The sequence below is a fragment of the Carcharodon carcharias genome, chromosome 1 (assembly GCF_017639515.1).
Source record: "Carcharodon carcharias isolate sCarCar2 chromosome 1, sCarCar2.pri, whole genome shotgun sequence".
Classification (NCBI taxonomy): domain Eukaryota; kingdom Metazoa; phylum Chordata; class Chondrichthyes; order Lamniformes; family Lamnidae; genus Carcharodon; species Carcharodon carcharias.
In genome coordinates, this window is record NC_054467.1 from 161,787,092 (window position 1) to 161,806,800 (window position 19,709).

At 46.1% G+C, this 19,709-nt stretch overlaps 1 protein-coding gene across 1 annotated transcript in view; it reads left to right on the forward strand.

Moving 5' to 3' along the window:
• The window catches only part of zdhhc2 (zinc finger DHHC-type palmitoyltransferase 2), a 170,360-nt gene that overhangs the window by 85,683 nt on the left and 64,968 nt on the right, over positions 1 to 19,709 (forward strand). Inside the window, exon 7 of the mRNA XM_041191238.1 lies at positions 16,541 to 16,661. Coding sequence (XP_041047172.1) covers positions 16,541 to 16,661 — 121 coding nt within the window. The remainder of the gene's footprint in view (positions 1 to 16,540; positions 16,662 to 19,709) is intronic.

A 19,709-nucleotide genomic window follows, 5' to 3' on the forward strand; every position in this document is an offset into this window, starting at 1 on the left:
GAGGAGACAGGTGACTACGCCTGAGCAAGACGGAGATTGGGTGAGTAGTGAATTAGGTTCACATGGGAATTCAGTGCACGGGGGAAAGAGATGTGGTATACATAGGAATTATTCTAAGTTAGAGAGTAATTAAATTAAGTTAACTAAATAACATAAGTAACAATGGCAGGACAGGTGTTATGTTGCGGCTCTGGAATACAGGAGCTTTTGGACGCCAAGGCGATCCAGGACAAACACATCTGCAGAAAGTGTAGATAGTTAGAGAAATTTCAGATCAGGATTATTGATCTGGAAGCTGAATTGCAGACACTGCGCAACATGAGGTCAGTGGGAGAAATACCTGGAGACTTTGTTCCAAAGGTGATCTCACCTCTTAGAAAAGAGTTGTCTGTTTTGGTCCACAGTAAGGGACAGGAGGATGTGACCATGAGTGAGGCAGGTAAAGGGACCAAGCAGACAGTAGTGGAGGAGCCTCAGACTTTGCAGTTGTCAAACAGATTTAAGGTGCTCACAACCTGTGTGGATGAAAACAAGGCCTGCAAGGTGGATGAGCAGATTGGCCATGGCACCATGGTACAGGAAGCCACTCAAGCAGGAGGAGCAAACAGGAATGTAGCGGTAATAAGGGACAGTATTGTGAGGGGGATTGACACAGTTCTCTGCAGCAAAAAGCGAGAGTCCAGAGAGCTGCATTGCCTGCCTGGTGCCAGGCAACATCTGCTCAGGGCTGGAAAGGAGCCTGAAGTGGGAGGGGGAGGATCCAGTCGTCATGGCCCATGTAGGTACCAACAACATAGACTGTACAAGGAAAGAGGTGCCGCATAGTCAGTATGAGGAGCTAGGTACCAAATTAAGAAGCAGAACCTCAAAGCTAATAATCTCTGGATTATTACCTGAGCCACATGCAAATTGGCATAGGGCAAATAAGATTAGAGAGATGAATGCGTGGCTCAAAGACTGGTGTGGGAGAAGTGGGTTCTGGTTCATGGGACACTGGCACCAGTGCTGGGGAAAGTGGGGGCTGTACCATTGGGACGGTCTACAGCTGAACCATGCTAGGACGAGTGTTCTTGCAAGTCGCGAACCTATCATGTTAAATAGAATGGAGGAAAGCCTCTCCTTGGTTGTTCAGCACCTCACTGAAATGCAGTCGTGCTCTCCTGCTCTAGATAGCAGGAAAGTGTGAGTGGGCCATGAGAAGGAAGATGGTGAAAGGGCACATGGAATTGGGGGCTAAGGCATTCCCAGTTTTCATCTTTTGGCCCAAACCACCCTCCGCCCCCACAATCAGAGCTTCACAACCTCCTATCCCGATGACTGAGTCTGCCCTGCACGAGTGCAGGCGGGTAGTCTTTTGCAGGGCCCTTATGAGCTCCAATGCTAAAGAAAGAATCTAGCCAAGAGCATCTGAGCAGCCAGAGCAGGGATTGATCAGCCTCTCTCAAGCTCTGCTGAATCAGTAGCACCACATTTAATTCATAGAAAATAGAAGAGGGAAGACATTTTAGTTCCTTAGGGGGATCCGCTTGGGTGCTTGTAATGTCACTGTGCTATGATTTTGAAAATATTAATAAGCATAAACTTTATTTCAAACCTCCATTATCAAGTCAACTTCATTGTTGCCTCTTGCCTGTCAAATGGCCATCAGCCTTGTAGAGATGTTATAACAAGAGTAGAAGGGAAACAAAAGGAATGAATGCAATGGAACAATAACTGACTGTGGGATTTGTGTTTGGCGGTGGCCACTGGGTTCAGCATTGGTGTGCCACGAGGCTTCATGTGCTCAGGTTATCTGAACCACACCTTTATGAGGCTGTTACAGACATCTCTGGCAGGCAGGTGAGCTGCTTCAGGGACCTTGGGCACATTAGGCTCCTCTTCATCTTGCTCCTCCTCCTGCTCCTTCCCCTCTGACTCCTCCTGCAAGGATGCAGATAAGTTCCTGCTCCTGGAGTTCCAATTCTCTCCACAATGCTATGTTGTGCAGGCCTCTCCCATTCAGGACACCCTTGTTGAGCCATACTGAGGGGTACTCCTAAATCTGTCCGGGCATCTAAAATGCATCCTTCAAAACCCAGTGGTGTGTTCTATGACCACTCTTATGCTCATATGGCTCTGCTCGTACATCTCCTCTCCATCAGTGGCAGGATCCCTCAGCTGTGTCATCAGCCATGTTCTCAGAGAATAACTCTTTTCTCCAAGGAGCCATCTGATGACACATTTTGGAGGTAGAAGACCTGCAGGAGACATGATTTGTGCAAATGAAAGCTTCATGGCAGCTTCCAGGATATCTTGCACAAAGATATGTGAAATCTTTCCAGTGGTCACATACCAACTGAACATTAATGGAGTGGAATCTCTTCTAATTGACAAATATTGCTGGTTGACCTGAGGGCACTTGATGGCCACATGGGGCTTGCCTGTGCCCCCTCCCCCGAATGCGCAACTCCTCTTCCTTTATGTCCTATGAGTGATGCTCACGAACGCTGCGCACGTTTGTATGCACTCACCTCCATGTTCCCCTTGAAGTCACCAGCTGCATGCTTTTTAAAAGCGGTCGTGAAGCACGCCGTTCTGAAGTCACACCGACGTGGGCAGTAAATTTGACACAGAGTGATGATTCGGGCGACCAGGGCTTATAATAAGATTCTAAAGTATTGAAATTAGGCTCTCGGCGTGAAACTGATTTCTGTCCCTCACACCGAATTGTCGGCCCCCGCCTGCCATGACTCCCGCCGCCAGCAGGACCAGACGATTGCACCCAATGGGTGGAATTGTAACTTGCAAAGGCGGAGATGGATGCAGGCATGGGCATTTGCTCACATTTGTACTGAGAGAGTGCATTCACTGTTTTAGCGGTGACTTACAACATTTTGGAAATCATTTCTGCTACCTTGGACTTTATTCACCTTGGTCTGATCGTCCCAGCTGTCCTGCATCAGCAGGAATCCAGCCTTTGCAACAAATCTGACAGCCTTCTCCGTCTGATTGTCATCATCAGTAGCGAAGCAGAAATAATTGGCAGCCCTGGCAAACATAGCGTCAGTCACCTGGGAGAGGAATTTGAAAACAGCAGTTTTTGACATCCTGCAAATATCACCAGCTGATCCCTAGAAAGTGTTCGAGGTGAACGAATTCAGGGCTATGGTGACCTTGGCAACCAATGCATGCCCACCTGGTCCACTGGAAAGCAGGCTGCAAATGTCGACAATGAGCTGCCATGTAAGTCTCAGCCTGCTGAGGCATTCTAATGCTCAGTCATGTCAAGAAAATCAATCCTCTGCCTGTAGAGACTCTGTTGGGAGTATTCCCTCCTTTGAGCTGGAGCTCTGTGGATATTCTCTTTGTCCTGTGGGGCAGCATTTGGCTGAGGAAAACACAGCTGCTGCTAGTGTTGCTCTTGATGTTTCTGTTGCTGTTGGTGTTTCTGGTTCTCCTCTTGCTTCTCATCAGAGATCCAAGATGTTGCAGAGAAGGCTGACAGCTGGGACGATCAGACCAAGGTGAATAAAGTCCAAGGTAGCAGAAATGATTTCCAAAATGTTGTAAGTCACCGCTAAAACAGTGAATGCACTCTCTCAGTACAAATGTGAGCAAATGCCCATGCCTGCATCCATCTCCGCCTTTGCAAGTTACAATTCCACCCATTGGGTGCAATCGTCTGGTCCTGTTGGCGGCGGGAGTCATGGCAGGCGGGGGCCGACAATTCGGTGTGAGGGACAGAAATCAGTTTCACGCCGAGAGCCTAATTTCAATACTTTAGAATCTTATTATAAGCCCTGGTCGCCCGAATCATCCCTCTGTGTCAAATTTACTGCCCACGTCGGTGTGACTTCAGAACGGCGTGCTTCACGACCGCTTTTAAAAAGCATGCAGCTGGTGACTTCAAGGGGAACATGGAGGTGAGTGCATACAAACGTGCGCAGCGTTCGTGAGCATCACTCATAGGACATAAAGGAAGAGGAGCTGCGCATTCGGGGGAGGGGGCACAGGCAAGCCCCATTCTCCTGGCTGGCTTTTAGTATGGTGCCAGGATAAGGACTCCAGTGCGGGTGAGGCTGGGGTGGAGGGGTTGGGGCAAGGCAGCACAGACTGAAGGAAGTGCACAAGCACATGCCAGGGGAGGGAGAAGAAAGTGGCCACTCACATGGAAAAGCTTATCAAATTCTTCTGCAGCTGAGACCGTTCAGCTGCAGCGCCACTGACATACTTGGAGTCAATCCTCTGAAGCTTTTCTGCCCACTCAAGCAATGCAAATGCATGAAAGTGCCACCAATTGCTCCAGTATCCCCTGTGGTTCAAGTCAACAGTGCAGCCTTGTAGTGTGAGTTAGGAGAATGCCTGTGCCTAAGTGAGAGCACAGCATGCAGTTCAGTGGGCGCAGATTGCATATTACTGTGCATTCTAGGGGGCAGCACAACAATTAGTCGACTGGACAAGCTGTACAATCCCCTGGCGAAAGGTGGTCTTGGCACAGTCACTGATGGAGGTGCTCAGAGCCCCTTGGACTGTCTTTGTTAAGGTTTGGACCAGTATTCCCCGTGGTTCAAGTTAACAGTGCAGCCTTGCAGTGTGAGTTAGGAGAATGCCTGTGCCTAAGTGAGAGCACAGCATGCAGTCCAGTGGGCGAAGCTATAACCAATCAGTCAAGCAGAGTGGGGCAGAGGTGGGTGGGGTTTCGGACAGCCAATGAGCGTACTACACACTGGTCATCCAAGTGGTGACCAGCACTCTCCTGTATGCATGAAGGGGCCTTCAGACTTAACCAAGAGAGGTTCTTAGGGCACATATGCTAACCCACTCTTTGATCCTGCAGGGGGAGAACATCAGGATCATGGAGCCTGGTGATTTAACGGTGTGTCTCATGGCTTACAGAGAGCAGAGAAGAAGAAGAGAGTGGTGGAAGCGCCTGGCTCAGCAAAGGGAAGAATACCTCCCTGAAGATGAAGGGGTGGCAGGGCCTGAAGATCCACAGGGGCCATCACTTGCAGACGCTTCACTAGACCCAGGGTCTATAGATGGCGCTTGTCATTCCTGCAAATGACTGAGAACCAGTGTCGCTGAAGTCTGCGCATGTCTAGGGAACTGGTTGGTCACATATGCCACCTGTTGCAGGATTTGGCACCACGGGGCATCCACTGCCAGTGGCCATGAAAGTATCCACGATGCTCAATTTTTATGCCAATGGCTCATTCCAGGGCTCCACAGGTGATCTGTGCGGGATCTCACAAGTGTATCCAGGTGGTCCCGGACACCGTCTTCGTGAAGGCACAGAACTTTGTGCATTTCACCCGGGATCAGGAAAGCTAGGAAGCAGGAGTGCTGGGATTTGCCCAGATCTCTGGTTTTTCATAGGTGCGGGGTGCCATCGACTGCAATCACATGGTGCTTAGATCTCCATGGCAACAAGCAGCCAGCTACATCAGCCACAAGGGTTTCCACACTCGCTGAATGTTCAGCTGGTGTGTGACCACCACAAACCCATCCTACAGGTCTGCGCAAGATTCCCAGGGAGCATCCACGAGTCCCACATCATTAGTAGGTGTCCAATCCAAACCTTCCAGGACCCAGAGAGGCTGCAGGGATGGCTCCTCGGGGACAAGGTCTACCCACAGAGGATCTGGCTGATGAATGCCCGTGCGGCAGCCTCAGACTGCAGCAGAGTGATGGTGTAACGAGGCTCATGCCGTGACCTGGACTTTGGTGGAGTAAACAATAGGCAATTTGAAAATGAGGTTCTGGTGCATAGACAGGTCCAATGGAGCACTGCAATACAGTCCCCAGAGGGTGTCACGCATCATCATAGCTTGCTACGCACTCCACAACCTGGCGCTGAGGAACTGGATGAGGAGGAGATTGAAGAGCTGATGAGCAAGACGTTGAAGGGGATGACAGTGATGAGGTCCTTGAAGGTGAGGATGCCGGCAACGAGGCCATTGCACAGGCCAGATGAGGCAGGCAGGTTCAGGAGAACCTCATAACCTCAAGATTCATGGAGGATGATGATGAGATGCATTGAGGACAGTCCTGAAATCCTCGTCTTGCATCTGTAAATGTTGCATCCAACAGAGGGTGGTGGTGAGAAGTGACAAGTATTCTGGGAGAAGTCACCGCAGACACCGTGACTCAGAATGGAATCGAGGAGAAGGACTCTTGCACTCAATGGGAGGCAGAGCGTCCCACAGAGGGTGGTAGTGAGAAGTGACTGAAGCATTCTGGGAGAAGTCACCGCAGACACCACAACTCAGAAGGGAATCGAGGAGAACCCACTGTCAAAGAATGGAATAGCCCCAAACATTACATTGCTGTAGTGTTTCCATCCCTCCCTCCTGAAACGAAAAAAAAAGAAAGGGAGAAGCAGTACCTTCAGGAGTGCACTAGACCTGCGAGGGACACTCTTCTGAAAGTGGATTTTTTTACAAAGCAGCTGATTGGTGAGTAAATCCTGGTGAGTTTTTTTTTCAATCTATTAAAGTTATTCATTGTTTAATACTGAGGTAGGAGCTAAAAAAAAAGTATAGAATAGTACTGTAGAAGTATAATTAGTCAAGAAACAAGGTTCCTAGCTAACACAAATAAGGCCCCGAGCTGGCGTATTTTTTTAAGGGAGTAAGCAGCTTAATCGAGAGCGACGTCATGGCAGGAGATCTCAGACCCGTGATATACTCCTCCTGCAGGAAGTGGGAAATGAGAAGCATCCCTGTTAACCATGTGTGCGGAAGGTGTGCCAAATGCAGCTTCTAGCTAACTGGATTTCGGAGCTGGAACTGTGGGTGGACTCATTGTGGAACATCCGCGATGCTGAGCAAGTCGTAGATAGCACATTTAGCGAGGTGGTCACACCACAGGCGAAGATGACACAGGCAGAAAGGGAATTAGGAACAGTAAAAGACTCAAGAAGGCAATGCAGGAGTCCCCTGTGATCATCCCCCTCTCTAACAGATACACCGCTTTGGATACCGTTGGGGGGAATGGCCTCTCAGGGGAAAGCAGCAACAGCCAAATTCACGGCACTGTGGGTGGCTCTGCTGCTCAGAGGGGTGGGAGGAAAACAAGTGGCAGGGCTATAGTGATAGGGGATTCAATAGTTAGGGGCACAGACGGACGCTTCTATGGCCACAAACGTGAATCAAGGATGGTATGTTGCCTCCCTGGTGCCAGGGTCCAGGATGTCATGGAGCGGCTGCAGGACATTCTGGGGAGGGAAGGTAAGCAGCCAGTGGTCATGGTACACATTGGTACCAACGACGTAGGTAAACAAAGGGATGAGGACCTGCAAGCTCAGTACAGGGAGTTAGGAGATTAATTAAAATGCAGGACCTCAAATGTAGTAATCTCAGGATTCCTCCCAGATCCACCTGCTAGTGAGAGCAGGAATAAGAGGATAGACCAAATGAACATACGGCTGGAGAGATGGTGTAGCCGGGAGGGATTCAGATTCTTGAGGCACTGGGACCGGTTCTGGGGAAGGTGGGACCTGTACAAACCGGATGGGCTGCACCCAGGCAGAGCTGGGACCAGTGTCTTTGCGGGGGCTTTTGCTAGTTCTGTTGGGGAATATTTAAGCTAGTGTGGCAGGGGTATGGGATCCCAGGACTAGGATCAGATAGGTCAGATTCAGATCAGAAAAATGGAGATAGAACATTAGCTAGGGATGTTGAGATAGACATGGAGTTACAGGAGAAGCCAAGTTTAAAAAGTGTCCAGCAAGGGAAATTGATGGGGTTAAAATGTTTATACTTCAATGCAAGGAGTATTACAAACAAGGTAGATGAGTTAAGGGCACAGGTAGACACATGGCAGCAGGATGTCATTGCTATAACGGAGACCTGGCTAAAGGAGGGACAAAACTGGCAGCTAAATATCCCTGGTTATAGAGTCTTCAGACACGATAGATTAGGAGATAAAAAAGGAGGGGGAGGGTAGCACTAATGGTTAAAAAATCAATTCCATTTGTGAGAAGGGATGATATACTAAATGAGTCAACAAATGAGGCTTTATGAATTGAGCTTAGAAATAAAAAAGGGGCAGTCACACAACTGGGAGTATACTACAGACCCCCAAATAATGAAAGGGAGATGGAAGAACAAATATGTAGGCAAATTTCTGCCTGTAAGAACAAGAGGGCAATAATAGTAGGAGACTTCAACTATCCTAATATCAACTGGGATTCAAACAATATAAGGGGCACTGAGGGAGAAAAATTCATGCAGTGTGTCCAAGAAATTTTTTTCAACCAATTAGTGACAAACCCAGTGAGAGGAGATGCAATTCTACACCTAGTCTTGGGGAACGAAGAAGGGCAATGGGTGAAGTGACAGTTGGCGACCATATCGGGAACAGTGATCACAATTCAGTTAGATTTAGCATTATCATGGAAAAAGACAGAGATAAGGCAGGAGTAAAAGTCTTGAACTGGGGGAAGGCAAATTTTGCAGAAATGAAAAGGGATTTGGCTGAGGTGGACTGGACAGCACTGCTGGAGGATAAAACAGTGGAAAACCAGTGGGAAGTACTAAAAAGCTATTTGTACAAAGTAGACATGTCCTCTGCAAAAATAAGAGGAGTACTGCAAAATCTAGACCCCCCTGGTTGTCTAGAGGAATACAGGGGAAGATCAAACAGAAAAAGAAAGCATACGATAGGCACAAAGAGCTAAGCACTGCAGATAGCCTAGACAAATATAGGAAGTGCAGGGACGAAGTAAAAAAGGAAATAAGGAAATCAAAGAGAGGGCATGAAAAAAGATTAGCAAATAAAGTTAAAGATAACCCAAAGATGTTTTACCAATACATTAATGCTAAAAGGTTAGCTAAGGAAAAAGTGGGACCTATCAGAGATGAAGATGGAAACTTGTGGTGTGGTTGCAGAGGCTGTGGGAAGGGTTTTGAATGAACATTTTGTCTCCGTATTTACAAAGGAAAGGGAGGATGTAGATATAGTAGTCCAGGAGGAATACTGCGAGATATTGGACGGGATAGTCATAAAGAGAGAGGAAGTACTCGAAGGGTTGAAATCCTCGAAGGTGGATAAGTCACCAGATAGATTGTTTCCGAGGCTGTTGAAGGAAGTCAAGGAGGAGATAGCAGATGCTCTGAGGATGATTTTCCAATCTTGACTAGATACAGGAGAGGTACCGGAGGACTGGAGAAATGCAAACGTAGCTCCATTGTTTAATAAGGGATCAAAGGAAATGCCAAACAATTATAGGCCAGTTAGTCTTATATCAGTGGTGAGCAAATTAGTAGAATCAATCCTGAGAGATAGGAGTAACTGTCATGTGGAAAGGCATGGACTAGTCAGGGATGTCAGCGTGGATTTGTTAAAGAAAAGTCTTGCCTCGCAAATTTGATTGAATTCTTTGAGGAAGTGACAAAAAGGGTTGATGAAGGTAGTGCAGTGGATGTTGTGTACATGGATTTTAGCAAGGCATTTGACAAGGTCCCACATGGCAGATTGGTCAGGAAAGTAAAAGCCCATAGGATTCAGGGTAATGTGGCAAACTAGAGAAAAGGTTGGCTTTGTAACAGGAAACAAAGGGTAATAGTCGATGGATGCCCTTGCGAATGGAAAGTTGTCTCAAGTGGTGTTCCACAGGGCCCGGTGTTGGGACCCTTGCTGTTTGTGTTATATATTAATGACTTGGACATGAACATGGGGGGCACGATTGGGAAATTTGCAGATGACACAAAGATTGGCCGAGTAGTGGATAGTGCAGAGGATAGCCATAATCTCCAAAACGATATAGATGGGTTGGTGGAGTGGGCTGTAAAGTGGCAGATGGATTTTAACGTAGAGAAGTGTGAGGTCATTCATTTAGGGAGGTCAAACAGTTATAGGGATTACACATTAAACGGGAATATATTAAGAGGGGTAGGTGAATTGAGAGGTATTGGCGTACAAGTACACAGGTCCTTGAAGGCAGCAGTTCAAGTAGACAAGGCTGTAAAGATGGCATATGGAATGCTTTCCTTCATTGGCAGAGGTATAGAATATAAAAGTAAGGATATAATGTTGGGATTGTATAAAACACTGGTGAGGCCACAACTGGAGTATTGTGTGCAGTTCTGGTCACCACATTACAGGAAGGACGTATTGGCTCTGGAGAGAGTGCAGAAGAGGTTTACAAGAATGTTACCAGGGTTAGAAAGGGTAGCTATGAGGAGAAATTGGATAGGTTGGGGTTATTTTCCTTGGAGCAAAGAGGGCTGAGAGGTGAGTTGATAGAGGTGTACAAAATTATGAGGACAATAGATAGAGTGGCCTGGATAAAATTGTTTCCCTCGATGGAGAATTCTAGAACCAGAGGACATAGATTCAAGATAAGTGGCAGAGGTGTAGGGGGCGACATGAGGAAGAACTTTTTTAACACAGAGGGTAGTGGGTGTTTGGAATTCGCTGCCCAAGTTGGTGGTAGAGGCAGAAACTCTAAACTCTCTTAAAAAGTACCTGGATCTGCACCTAAAATGCTGTAAGCTGCAGGGCTATGGGCGGGGTGCAGGAAGGTGGGATTAGAAAGGGCACCTGGGTGTCCTCGGGTTGGCATGGACAAGATGGGCCAAATGGCCTCCTTCTGTGCTGTAACTTTTCTATGGTTCTATGGTTAGACTCCTGTGTGGCTAATGGCAGTGCACATACTCCCAGTGCTCAGGCTCATTTCATGGAGATGCAGTGAGGGCCCTAAGATTTGCTACGTTCCAGGAGGATGATTACAACATGCAATAAGGACATTCCATGAATCTTCACATAGCCTCTGTGAATGCCTGATTCCTGTCTGGCTGTGAGGGTAGCTTGCTTGCGCTCCATGATCAGGGTCATATCATAGAGACGCAGCCATGAAACTTTAAATGCAGCTGATTTTTTTGTCAGCCTTCAGCACCTGTCCCCTTCAGGAATACAACATCACTGGTCACAGATGCAGAAGAGATGGGTGGCCAGTCCCACCTTAAAGGTGCTGAGAACTCACAGAGAGAATGACAGAACTCGGTGATGCCTGCCCTCTTGCAGCAATGATAAGCACCATCGAGGTGCAGGCATCACTAATGTGTCAAGTGAGGGTGAAGTCGAACCATCACTTTGGTCTGAAGATTACACACTGCACAGGGAAGAAGGCCTGGACTGAGACACCGGCCCCTGGCTGACTCCGAGGAGAAGAGGAAGCTGGAGTGAGACCAAGCTGCCCTGCACACCCCTTGTGTTGACACTCTTGGAGGCCAACCATGGCGTCAACAATGGAGTTCAGCCCACACAGCAGTGCAGGACCGATGCTCTGGACCCAGGTCTCCATGGTGGCTGCCATCCTACCAGTGTTGACCTCCGTGCGTCAGCATGCCAACGCTATCAACTCAGACTGAAAGCAGATGGACTCCTCCATTGTCCCTTGCAATCTGAGGAGTGCACCAAACATCCCTTCCTGATGTCCCCAAGATTGCCTTTGCAGCTCCACCAACTGATTGAAGATCGAGTCCAAAGGCTCATCATCACACTCGGACTCAGCAGATTCCTTGCCTCCAGCAGTCCTCTGGGTGCCAGCAGCCAAGAATGTCCCTGCATCTGCCTGCTGTGGAATAGATTGTGTGGTGTGCTCACCAGATTGTGACCCCGAGGCTGCTCTACATCTAGGTCTCACCAAGATGTGTGCTGCTGCGCTGGTGGAGGGTGTGGGTGAGCCCTGTGATAGGTCTTCAATGGTGATGCCCCCAGGGTCCTCATGTGAGGTGCTGTTGGCTCTGGGGTTGGGGTCAAAGTTGCCAGATGTGCCTAGGGAAGATAGTGGAGATTATTAGTGCTGGGCAGCTACTTTGAATGCAGAACAGTGGACTCAGAGTAGCGTTGAGAGAAGGATCAAGGGTGCAGGATCCTCATGTGGGTGTTCACCAATGACCCCACTGTCGCCACAGGAACGGTCAACATCCTCTCTGGCCAGCTCCAGCACTCGACTCTTGAACAGAGTGAGGACCTTGATGTCTGGCACTCCAACCCCCATCTGGGACCTCTCTTGGTGATTGTGCACAATCTTGTCCTGCATAAAGACAGATGGAGAGAGTGTGAGCAAGGTGCATGCCAGGCTAAATGCAAAGGATAGCAGGCATGTGCGTGTGCTGAATGGAGCCATGGACGGCATGAGGAGGCAGTCTCCAGAGGAAATCAGGCCAGATGGAGATGTGAGGGTGTGTGTGAGAGAGTGATTGGTGATGTCCATTGAGCTGGCAGAGTGAGATGCCAGTGAATATGTGATGGGCTTGTGAGTGAGTGAGTTTAGAGTAATGAGATGGTTGACTTACCCTGGCGGCAGGGATGAGATCATTCATCCGTTCTCTGCACTGGATGGCCAACCTCCTGTGTGCAGCATGGCACTGACCACCTCTGCCACCACCTCCCAAGCCGGAGTGGTGTGACTAATGGGCCTCCTGCAGCCAGAGTGGGAATCGAGGACATTGTGACGGGCCTCCACGGTGTACAGAAGGTGTCCCAGGGATGTGTCATTGAATCGGGATGGCTGAAATCTTCCTGGCTTTGGGGGCCGTGTCTTCAGCGTAACAGTCCTAGGCTGCAAGCATTGAGAAGAGAGTGCGCGGCTGCAGTATAAATATGGCACCCCATGTGAGAAAGAGGCGAGGTAAGTGTGTGGTGGGCCAATCAGAGGCCTGCCACCAGTGATCCGCCGTGTTTCCTATGACTGCATAATTTGAGGCAGGAAGGGGACAATACAGCATGAAAACCTGCTATTGTGGCTGGCGGGTAAAAAGTTTTTTCACACCCGCTACTGCACTTAGTCCATTCTTTCTCCACCAGTTCTGTGTACAATCTCCCTCCCTGACTACTATTTCAGGCTCAAATAGATTGGTGACAAACTCAGCTTCCTGTTTGAACCCTGAGTTGAACTTCCGACTCCATATCTTTTCAAAGACTGGCTACTCTTATCCCTTTACATCACCCGTTCTGAGCCCATCTGCAGCTGAAACTGTCATCCATTCTTTGGTTATCTCCAGAATTGACTTTCCCAGTGCTCTCCTGGCCAATCTCCTATCTTTCACCCTCCATAAACTTGAGTTCAACCAAAACTCTGCGGCCTCTATCCCAGCCCTAGTTCCACTCAGCAATCGCCAGTGATCCCTCTAAGCTGCACAGCCACATAGCAGTCATGAAGGTACTGTGCGGGCTGCTCACAAACTGTCCCCTTTAAGATGCACACAAAAAAATTGAAAGATATCATGCATTGAACTAAACAGGCCACAAACAACAAAGAAAGATTAGAAGGATAATTGACTATCACCCATGTGCTCACTGACCTACATTAGTTCCTAGTTTACCAGTGACTCAAACTTAAAATTCTCATTCTCATGTTCAAATTTCTCCATGACCTCACCCATCCATAGCTCTGTAACCTCTCCTATCTTACAACTGTCCAGCAAGTCTGTGCTCCTTCAACTCTGGCCTCTTGTGTGTATTCCCACTCCCTTTGCTGCCAAGCCCCCAGCACTTCTCTCCCCACCACCTGCCATCGGCAGCCATGCCTTCAGCTATCTAGATCCTATGCTCCGGAATTCCGTTCCTTAATCTATCCAGTTCTTCTCCTTGCTCTCCTCCTTTTAAGACCCTCCTTAAATCAACCCTCTTTGTCCAAACTTTTAGTCCCTTATCCTAATGTCCTTCTTTGATTTGGTATCAATTTGTGTCTTGTTATGCTCCTGTGAAACATCTTGAAAAATTGTCCTATGTTAAAGCTGTTCTATTGAGTTGCTGAGAAATGGAGTAACATTTCACAACTGTAATCTCCTGCCAGTTAACAACTGCTCCATCTCAATATCCAAAGCCCTTTTGACTAACATAAAAAAAGCATCCTAATCTTCAGTTCCAAAGTAATTTTTATAATTCATTCATGGGGTGAACATCATTGGCTAGGCCAGCATTTATTGCCTATCCCTAACTGCCCTTGAGAAGGTGGTGGTGAGCTGCCTTCTTGAGCAGTTCATGTGGCGTAGGTACATCCACAGTGCTGTTAGAAAGAGCGTTCCAGGATTTTGACCCAGCGACGGTGAAGGAACGGTGATATATTTCCAAGTCAGGATAGTGAGTGGCTTGGAGAGGAACTTCGAGGTGATGGATTTCCCATCTATCTGCTGCCCTTGTCCTTCTAGGTGGTAGTGGTCGCTGGTTTGGAAGGTGCTGTCTAAGGAGGCTTGGTAAATTCCTGCAGTGCATCGTGTAGATGGTACACACTGCTGCTACTGTACGTTGGTGGTGGAGGGAGTGAATGTTTGTGGATGTGGTGCCAATCAAGTGGACTGCTTTGCCCTGGATGGTTTCAAGCTTCTTGAGTGTTGCTGGAGCTGCACTCATCCAGGCAAGTGGGGAGTATTCCATCACACTCCTGACTTGTGCCTTGTAGATGGTGGACAAGCTTTGAGGAGTCAGGAGGTGAGTTACTCATTGCAGGATTCCTAGCCTCTAACTGCTCTTGTAGCCACAGTACTTATATGGCTAGTCCAGTTCAGTTTCTGGTCAATGGTGATCCCCAGGATGTTGATTGTGGGGTTTTAGCGATGGTAATGCCATTGAACATCAAGGGGTGATGATTAGATTCTGTCTTGTTGGAGATGGTCATTGCCTGGCACTTGTGTGGCATGAATGTTACTTGCCACCTGTCAGTCCAAACCTGCATGTTGCCAGGTCTTGCTATATTTGGACATGGATTGTTTTAGTATCTGAGGAGTTGCGAATTGCGCTGAACACTGTGCAATCATCAGTAAACATCCCCGCTTCTGACTTTATGATGGAAGGATGGTCATTGATGAAACAGTTGAAGATGGTTGGGCCTAGGACACTACCCTGAGAAATGCCTGCAGTGACATCCTAGAACTGAGATGATTGACCTCCGCCAGCCACAACCATTTCCCTTTGTGCTAGGTATCACTCCCATTAGCGGAAAATTTTCCCCTGATTCCCACTGACTCCGGTTTTGCTAGGGTGCCTTGATGCCACACTCAGTCAAATGCTGCCTTGATGTCAAGGGAAGTCACTCTCACCTCACCTCTGGACTTCAGCTCTTTTGTCCATTTTTAAACCAAGGCTGTAATGAAGTCAGGGGCTGAGTGGCCCTGGTGGAAACCAAACTGAGTACCAGTGAGCAGGTTATTGCTAAGCAAGTGCCACTTGATAGCACTGTTGATGACCCCTTTCATTCCTTTACCTCAATCCTTTTTGGCTTGCAACCTTTTGAAAGACCAAAATAGGACCCACATGCGCTCTCAACTGGTGCCATGGCCTTAGAGAAACTGTGTTGTGCCATGATCTGGAGTTATACCTACTTTCCTGACCCTGACAAGAATTTCAGGGAATATGGTCTCAATATTTGCAGGGAGGGAGCTGGGAAACATGATAGTGTGGGAGTTGCGTAACCCTGAAATCCCAGGGAATTAACAGCAGCTCCTCATTATAGGGTAGGGGAAGTTTGTACCTGGCAGTAGCAGGGAGGAAGGGAAGAATTGGGGATAGAGGGGCAGATTTGGAAAATTGCAGGGTAGGTAGACAAAAATCAGGAGTTGGAATTGTGAGGGTTGGAAACTTGTGGAGCAGGTGGCCAAATGTTGGATATAGGAGAGGTGGTGGTGGTTGGGGGTGGGGGGGGTGGGAGGGGGGCTTGGTGGGCGGCAACTCAGCTTATTGTGGCATGCTAGGAGATCACGATCAGCATAATGTTTGTTCTAAAGAGCACTTAGCTTCAGCAGCTGGATGCTCTAATCTCCATTTCCCAGAACCCTCTTGGCCAGCAGCCCATTAGATTTAATTCTTGTTCCCAACTTCACTAAGGGAGTCTGATTTGTATATTATAATAGTGTCTGGCCCCTCCAAAGCTTACAAACCAGTGCTGTTAAACTAGAAGGAAGCATATGTGAGGTGGGTTAGGGTCGCATTTCTCAATTTTTAATTTTTAAACCACACACCTTCTGTCCATTGTCGGGGTTTAATATTCACACCTGTGTTTCTTGCTGCATCCATACTGGGTACCCAATGACAAAGTTAACCACTACGATTGATGATACAACCAAGGGGCCTTTTTGATAATTGCATGATTGATGCCACCACTCCAACAAAAGATAAGATGGCATCGAAACTGCAGAATACAATGATGATTTTATTTCATCTGTATGGTATCCTTTGAGTGTTACAATATTTCACAGGTAAACTAGAAAAACTTAAAAATTATAAATGTTTAAGTAAATGTTGCTCATTGTTGTAGTAGTCGTATCCTAAACACTAGATTTTCACATACCCCATCAAAATCTGAGAAAGCGCAGTGCTCATGCTGAGAATCATTTCAATGTAATCAAAAAAACTTTTCTCAGTTGGAGCTGTTAGACTTGGAATGGCAAAGCCACAAACATGGAGACAAGTCAATAGTTTCCCATGTTGTCTCCATGTAAATTAGCAGCCAGTTTTACATCTCTCCCAGTTTTTACTTCCATTCCTATAGTTCATTCTTTAGTAACTTGCACTCTATTAAATATGACAAAGATGCATTTTTGTTTGATTACAGGGTGAACAATTGTGTTGGATTCTCCAATTACAAGTTTTTCTTCCTGTTCTTGGCTTATTCCCTGCTTTACTGCGTGTTTATTGCTGCCACTGATCTGCAGTACTTTATCAAGTTTTGGATGGTGAGCTTAACATTAGTCCATCTGTATACCTCAATTATTTTTGTTCTCTACTGAAGGATGTAGTTTTGTGGTTTTTTAAAAAAATATATGTGTAATGTGCAACATCTATTTGATTATATGATTAAGCTTCAAGAGGTAAAAAGGATGTTCATGAACTCATTTTTGTTAATGGTATAAATAAATTGAGAAAATCGGTCAATTAATCAACCATAATCTCCATTCTTTTGTGTGATTGTGTGTATAAGTGCATCACTTTCATTTTTTATTTATATGTTCATGGATGTGAGCATCACTGGCAAGACCAACATTTATTGTCCATCCTTAATTGCCCTTGAAAAGGTGGTGGTGAGCTGCCTTCTTGAACCCCTGCTGTCCATGTGGTGTAGGTACGCCCACAGTGCTGTGAGGGAAGGATTTTCAGGACTTTGACCCAGGAACAGCAATGTTCTATCTCCAAGTCAGGGTGGTGTGTGACTTGGAGGGGGTTGTAATTGGTGGTGTTTCCAGCAATGGGTGTACCTACACCACATGAACTGCAGGGGTTCAAGAAGGCAGCTCACCACCACCTTCTCAAGGGATGGGTACTAAATGTTGGCCTTGTCATGATGCTCACATCCCATGAATGAATAAGAAAAATGAAAGGGAAACATTTAGATGCACAATTACACAAAGGAATGAAGCTTATGGTTGATTAATTGACTTGTTCTTCTAAGTGGTAGAGGTCGCAGGTTTGAAAGGTGCTGTCAGAGGAGCCTTGGCAAGTTGCTGCAGTGCATTCTCCCTAATGAAGTTAAAGCTAACCTAGAAGCTAATGATCTATAGGAAATGTATAGTGGAACAGAAGTTGTGAGGACTAGAAGCCAGCTGAAGATTTGCAACATGATTATTAGAAGTAATATAAGGCCAAAAGAAATATGGGGTTCTAGGCAGAAGAATCAAAAATATTTTTTTAAAGGATCCAACATTTCTACAGCATTTTATCATGAATTATTTTGAAGTGCATAGTATAACAGTAACAAGTTGTATTTATATTGTGCCTTTAATGTAGTTAAACATCACAAAGCATTTCACAGAAGTATTATCAACCAAACTTTGATACCAAGCCACAGAAGGAGATATTGGGGCAGATGACCAAAAGCTTGGTCAAAGAGGTACATTTTAAGGATCACCTGAAAGCAGGATAAAGAGGTGGAGATGGGTTTAGTGAGGGAATTCCAGACCTTGGGGCCTTGGCAGCTAAATGCACAGCCACCAGTGGTGGAGCAATTAAAATTGGGGATGCTGGTGGAGTCAGAACTAGATGGGTGCAGATATCTCAGAGGGTTGTGGGCTGGAAAATATTATAGAGATATGGAGGGGGCAACACCAAGGAGGGATTTGATAACAAGGATGAGAATTTTGAATTGAGGTGGTGTTTAACCATGAGCCAATGTAGGTCAACGAGCACAAGGTGATGGGTAAATGGGTCTTGGTGTGTGTAAAGATAGGGGTAGTAGAGTTTTGGATGACCTCAAGTTACAGAGTGTAGTACAGAATGAAGGCCAACCAGGAGTGTGTTGGAATAGTCAAAACTAGAGTTAACAAAGGCATGGGTGAGGGTTTTAGCAGCACATGAACTGAGGCAGAGGTGGAGTCAAGCGATGTTACGGAAGTGGATATAGGGGTCATAGTGATGGTGTGGATATATGGTCAGAAGTGCATCTTAGAATCAAATGTGACACTAAACATGTGAACAGTCTAGTTGAGCCTCAGGCCATGGAAAGGGATGGAGTCAGTGAATAGACAAAGGCTATTGATTTTACACTAACTGAGTAAGTCAAATTCTATTTTTACTGCATGAGATTCTCAGATGTTTATCAATATTTTATTCAAGTTTTGTCCAAACAATAAGCCTGTCTTTGTTGGTGGGTTTGTTTGTAAAAAGTTGGTTGTGTTACTGCCATTTTGCTAAAGGGAGATTATCAAACAAAGATTGTACAATGTTAGAATTTATGTTATTTTGATGTAACAGTGGTCTATGTTTTGAGTCCATGTGACTTAAAATATGTAACCACAGATTTACAAGTAATTTTACAAATATTGCATTAATAAACAATGCTAGATAAAACTGATGTTGCATAGATTCCCATTCATTTGGGTGATGTGTAACTTTACTTGTTGTTACAACATGTAGAAACGAAACAAGGGGCATCTATACAACAGCCATTGGACTGCAACAACTTTTATTGTATAGGAGTGATGAACAGGCTGCTCTTAGCACTATTTCTTCATTGTCCTTAGTTATGGACACTAGCAATTTCCCAACAACAGATAAAAAAACAGAAAAGGCTGGAAATTCTCTGCAGGTCAGGCAGCATCTGTGGAGAGAGAAATAGTTAAAATTTCAGGTCAACACCAAATAGCATTTCATATTTCAACTGGGCACTTAACAGCCTTCTAACTCTCCACTGAATTCAACAATTTTAGATCATAACTTCTGCCCCCATTTTATTTCATGTTTTGTTGCTGGTTTGATTTTTCCTCTTGTTTCCTTTACTTTGCATTTAGGTGGCAATTACCCCACCATTCACACCTCGATACATCTTCTTGTTTTTTTTACTTTTCTTTACCACTCCCTTAGGCCTTGCAACATAAAAGCTTTTGACATTTAATATCTTCCATGCTCCACTCTATCAGAAACTTTCCCTTTTGTTCTTCTTCCCACCCTCTCCCTTTCACTTGTTAAAACCTATAGCAGCTCTGATGAATGATCACAGAGCTGAAACATTAACTCTGTTTCTCTCTCCACAGATGCTGCCTGCCCTGCTGAGTATTTACAGTATTTTCAGTTTTTATTTCAGATTTCCAACATCCGTAGTAATTTGCTTCTGTCAATTGATATTTGGCTAACTGTTCTATAACTTCCTGCTTTCTAACTGTTACCTTTCTTAAATAAAAAAGTGACATGCATAATTTTCCAATTTCAAGGGATGATTCCTAAGTCAAGAGAACTTTGGAAAGCTAAAGTTAAGGCATTTGCAATGTTCTTACCTGCTTTTAAAACACCAG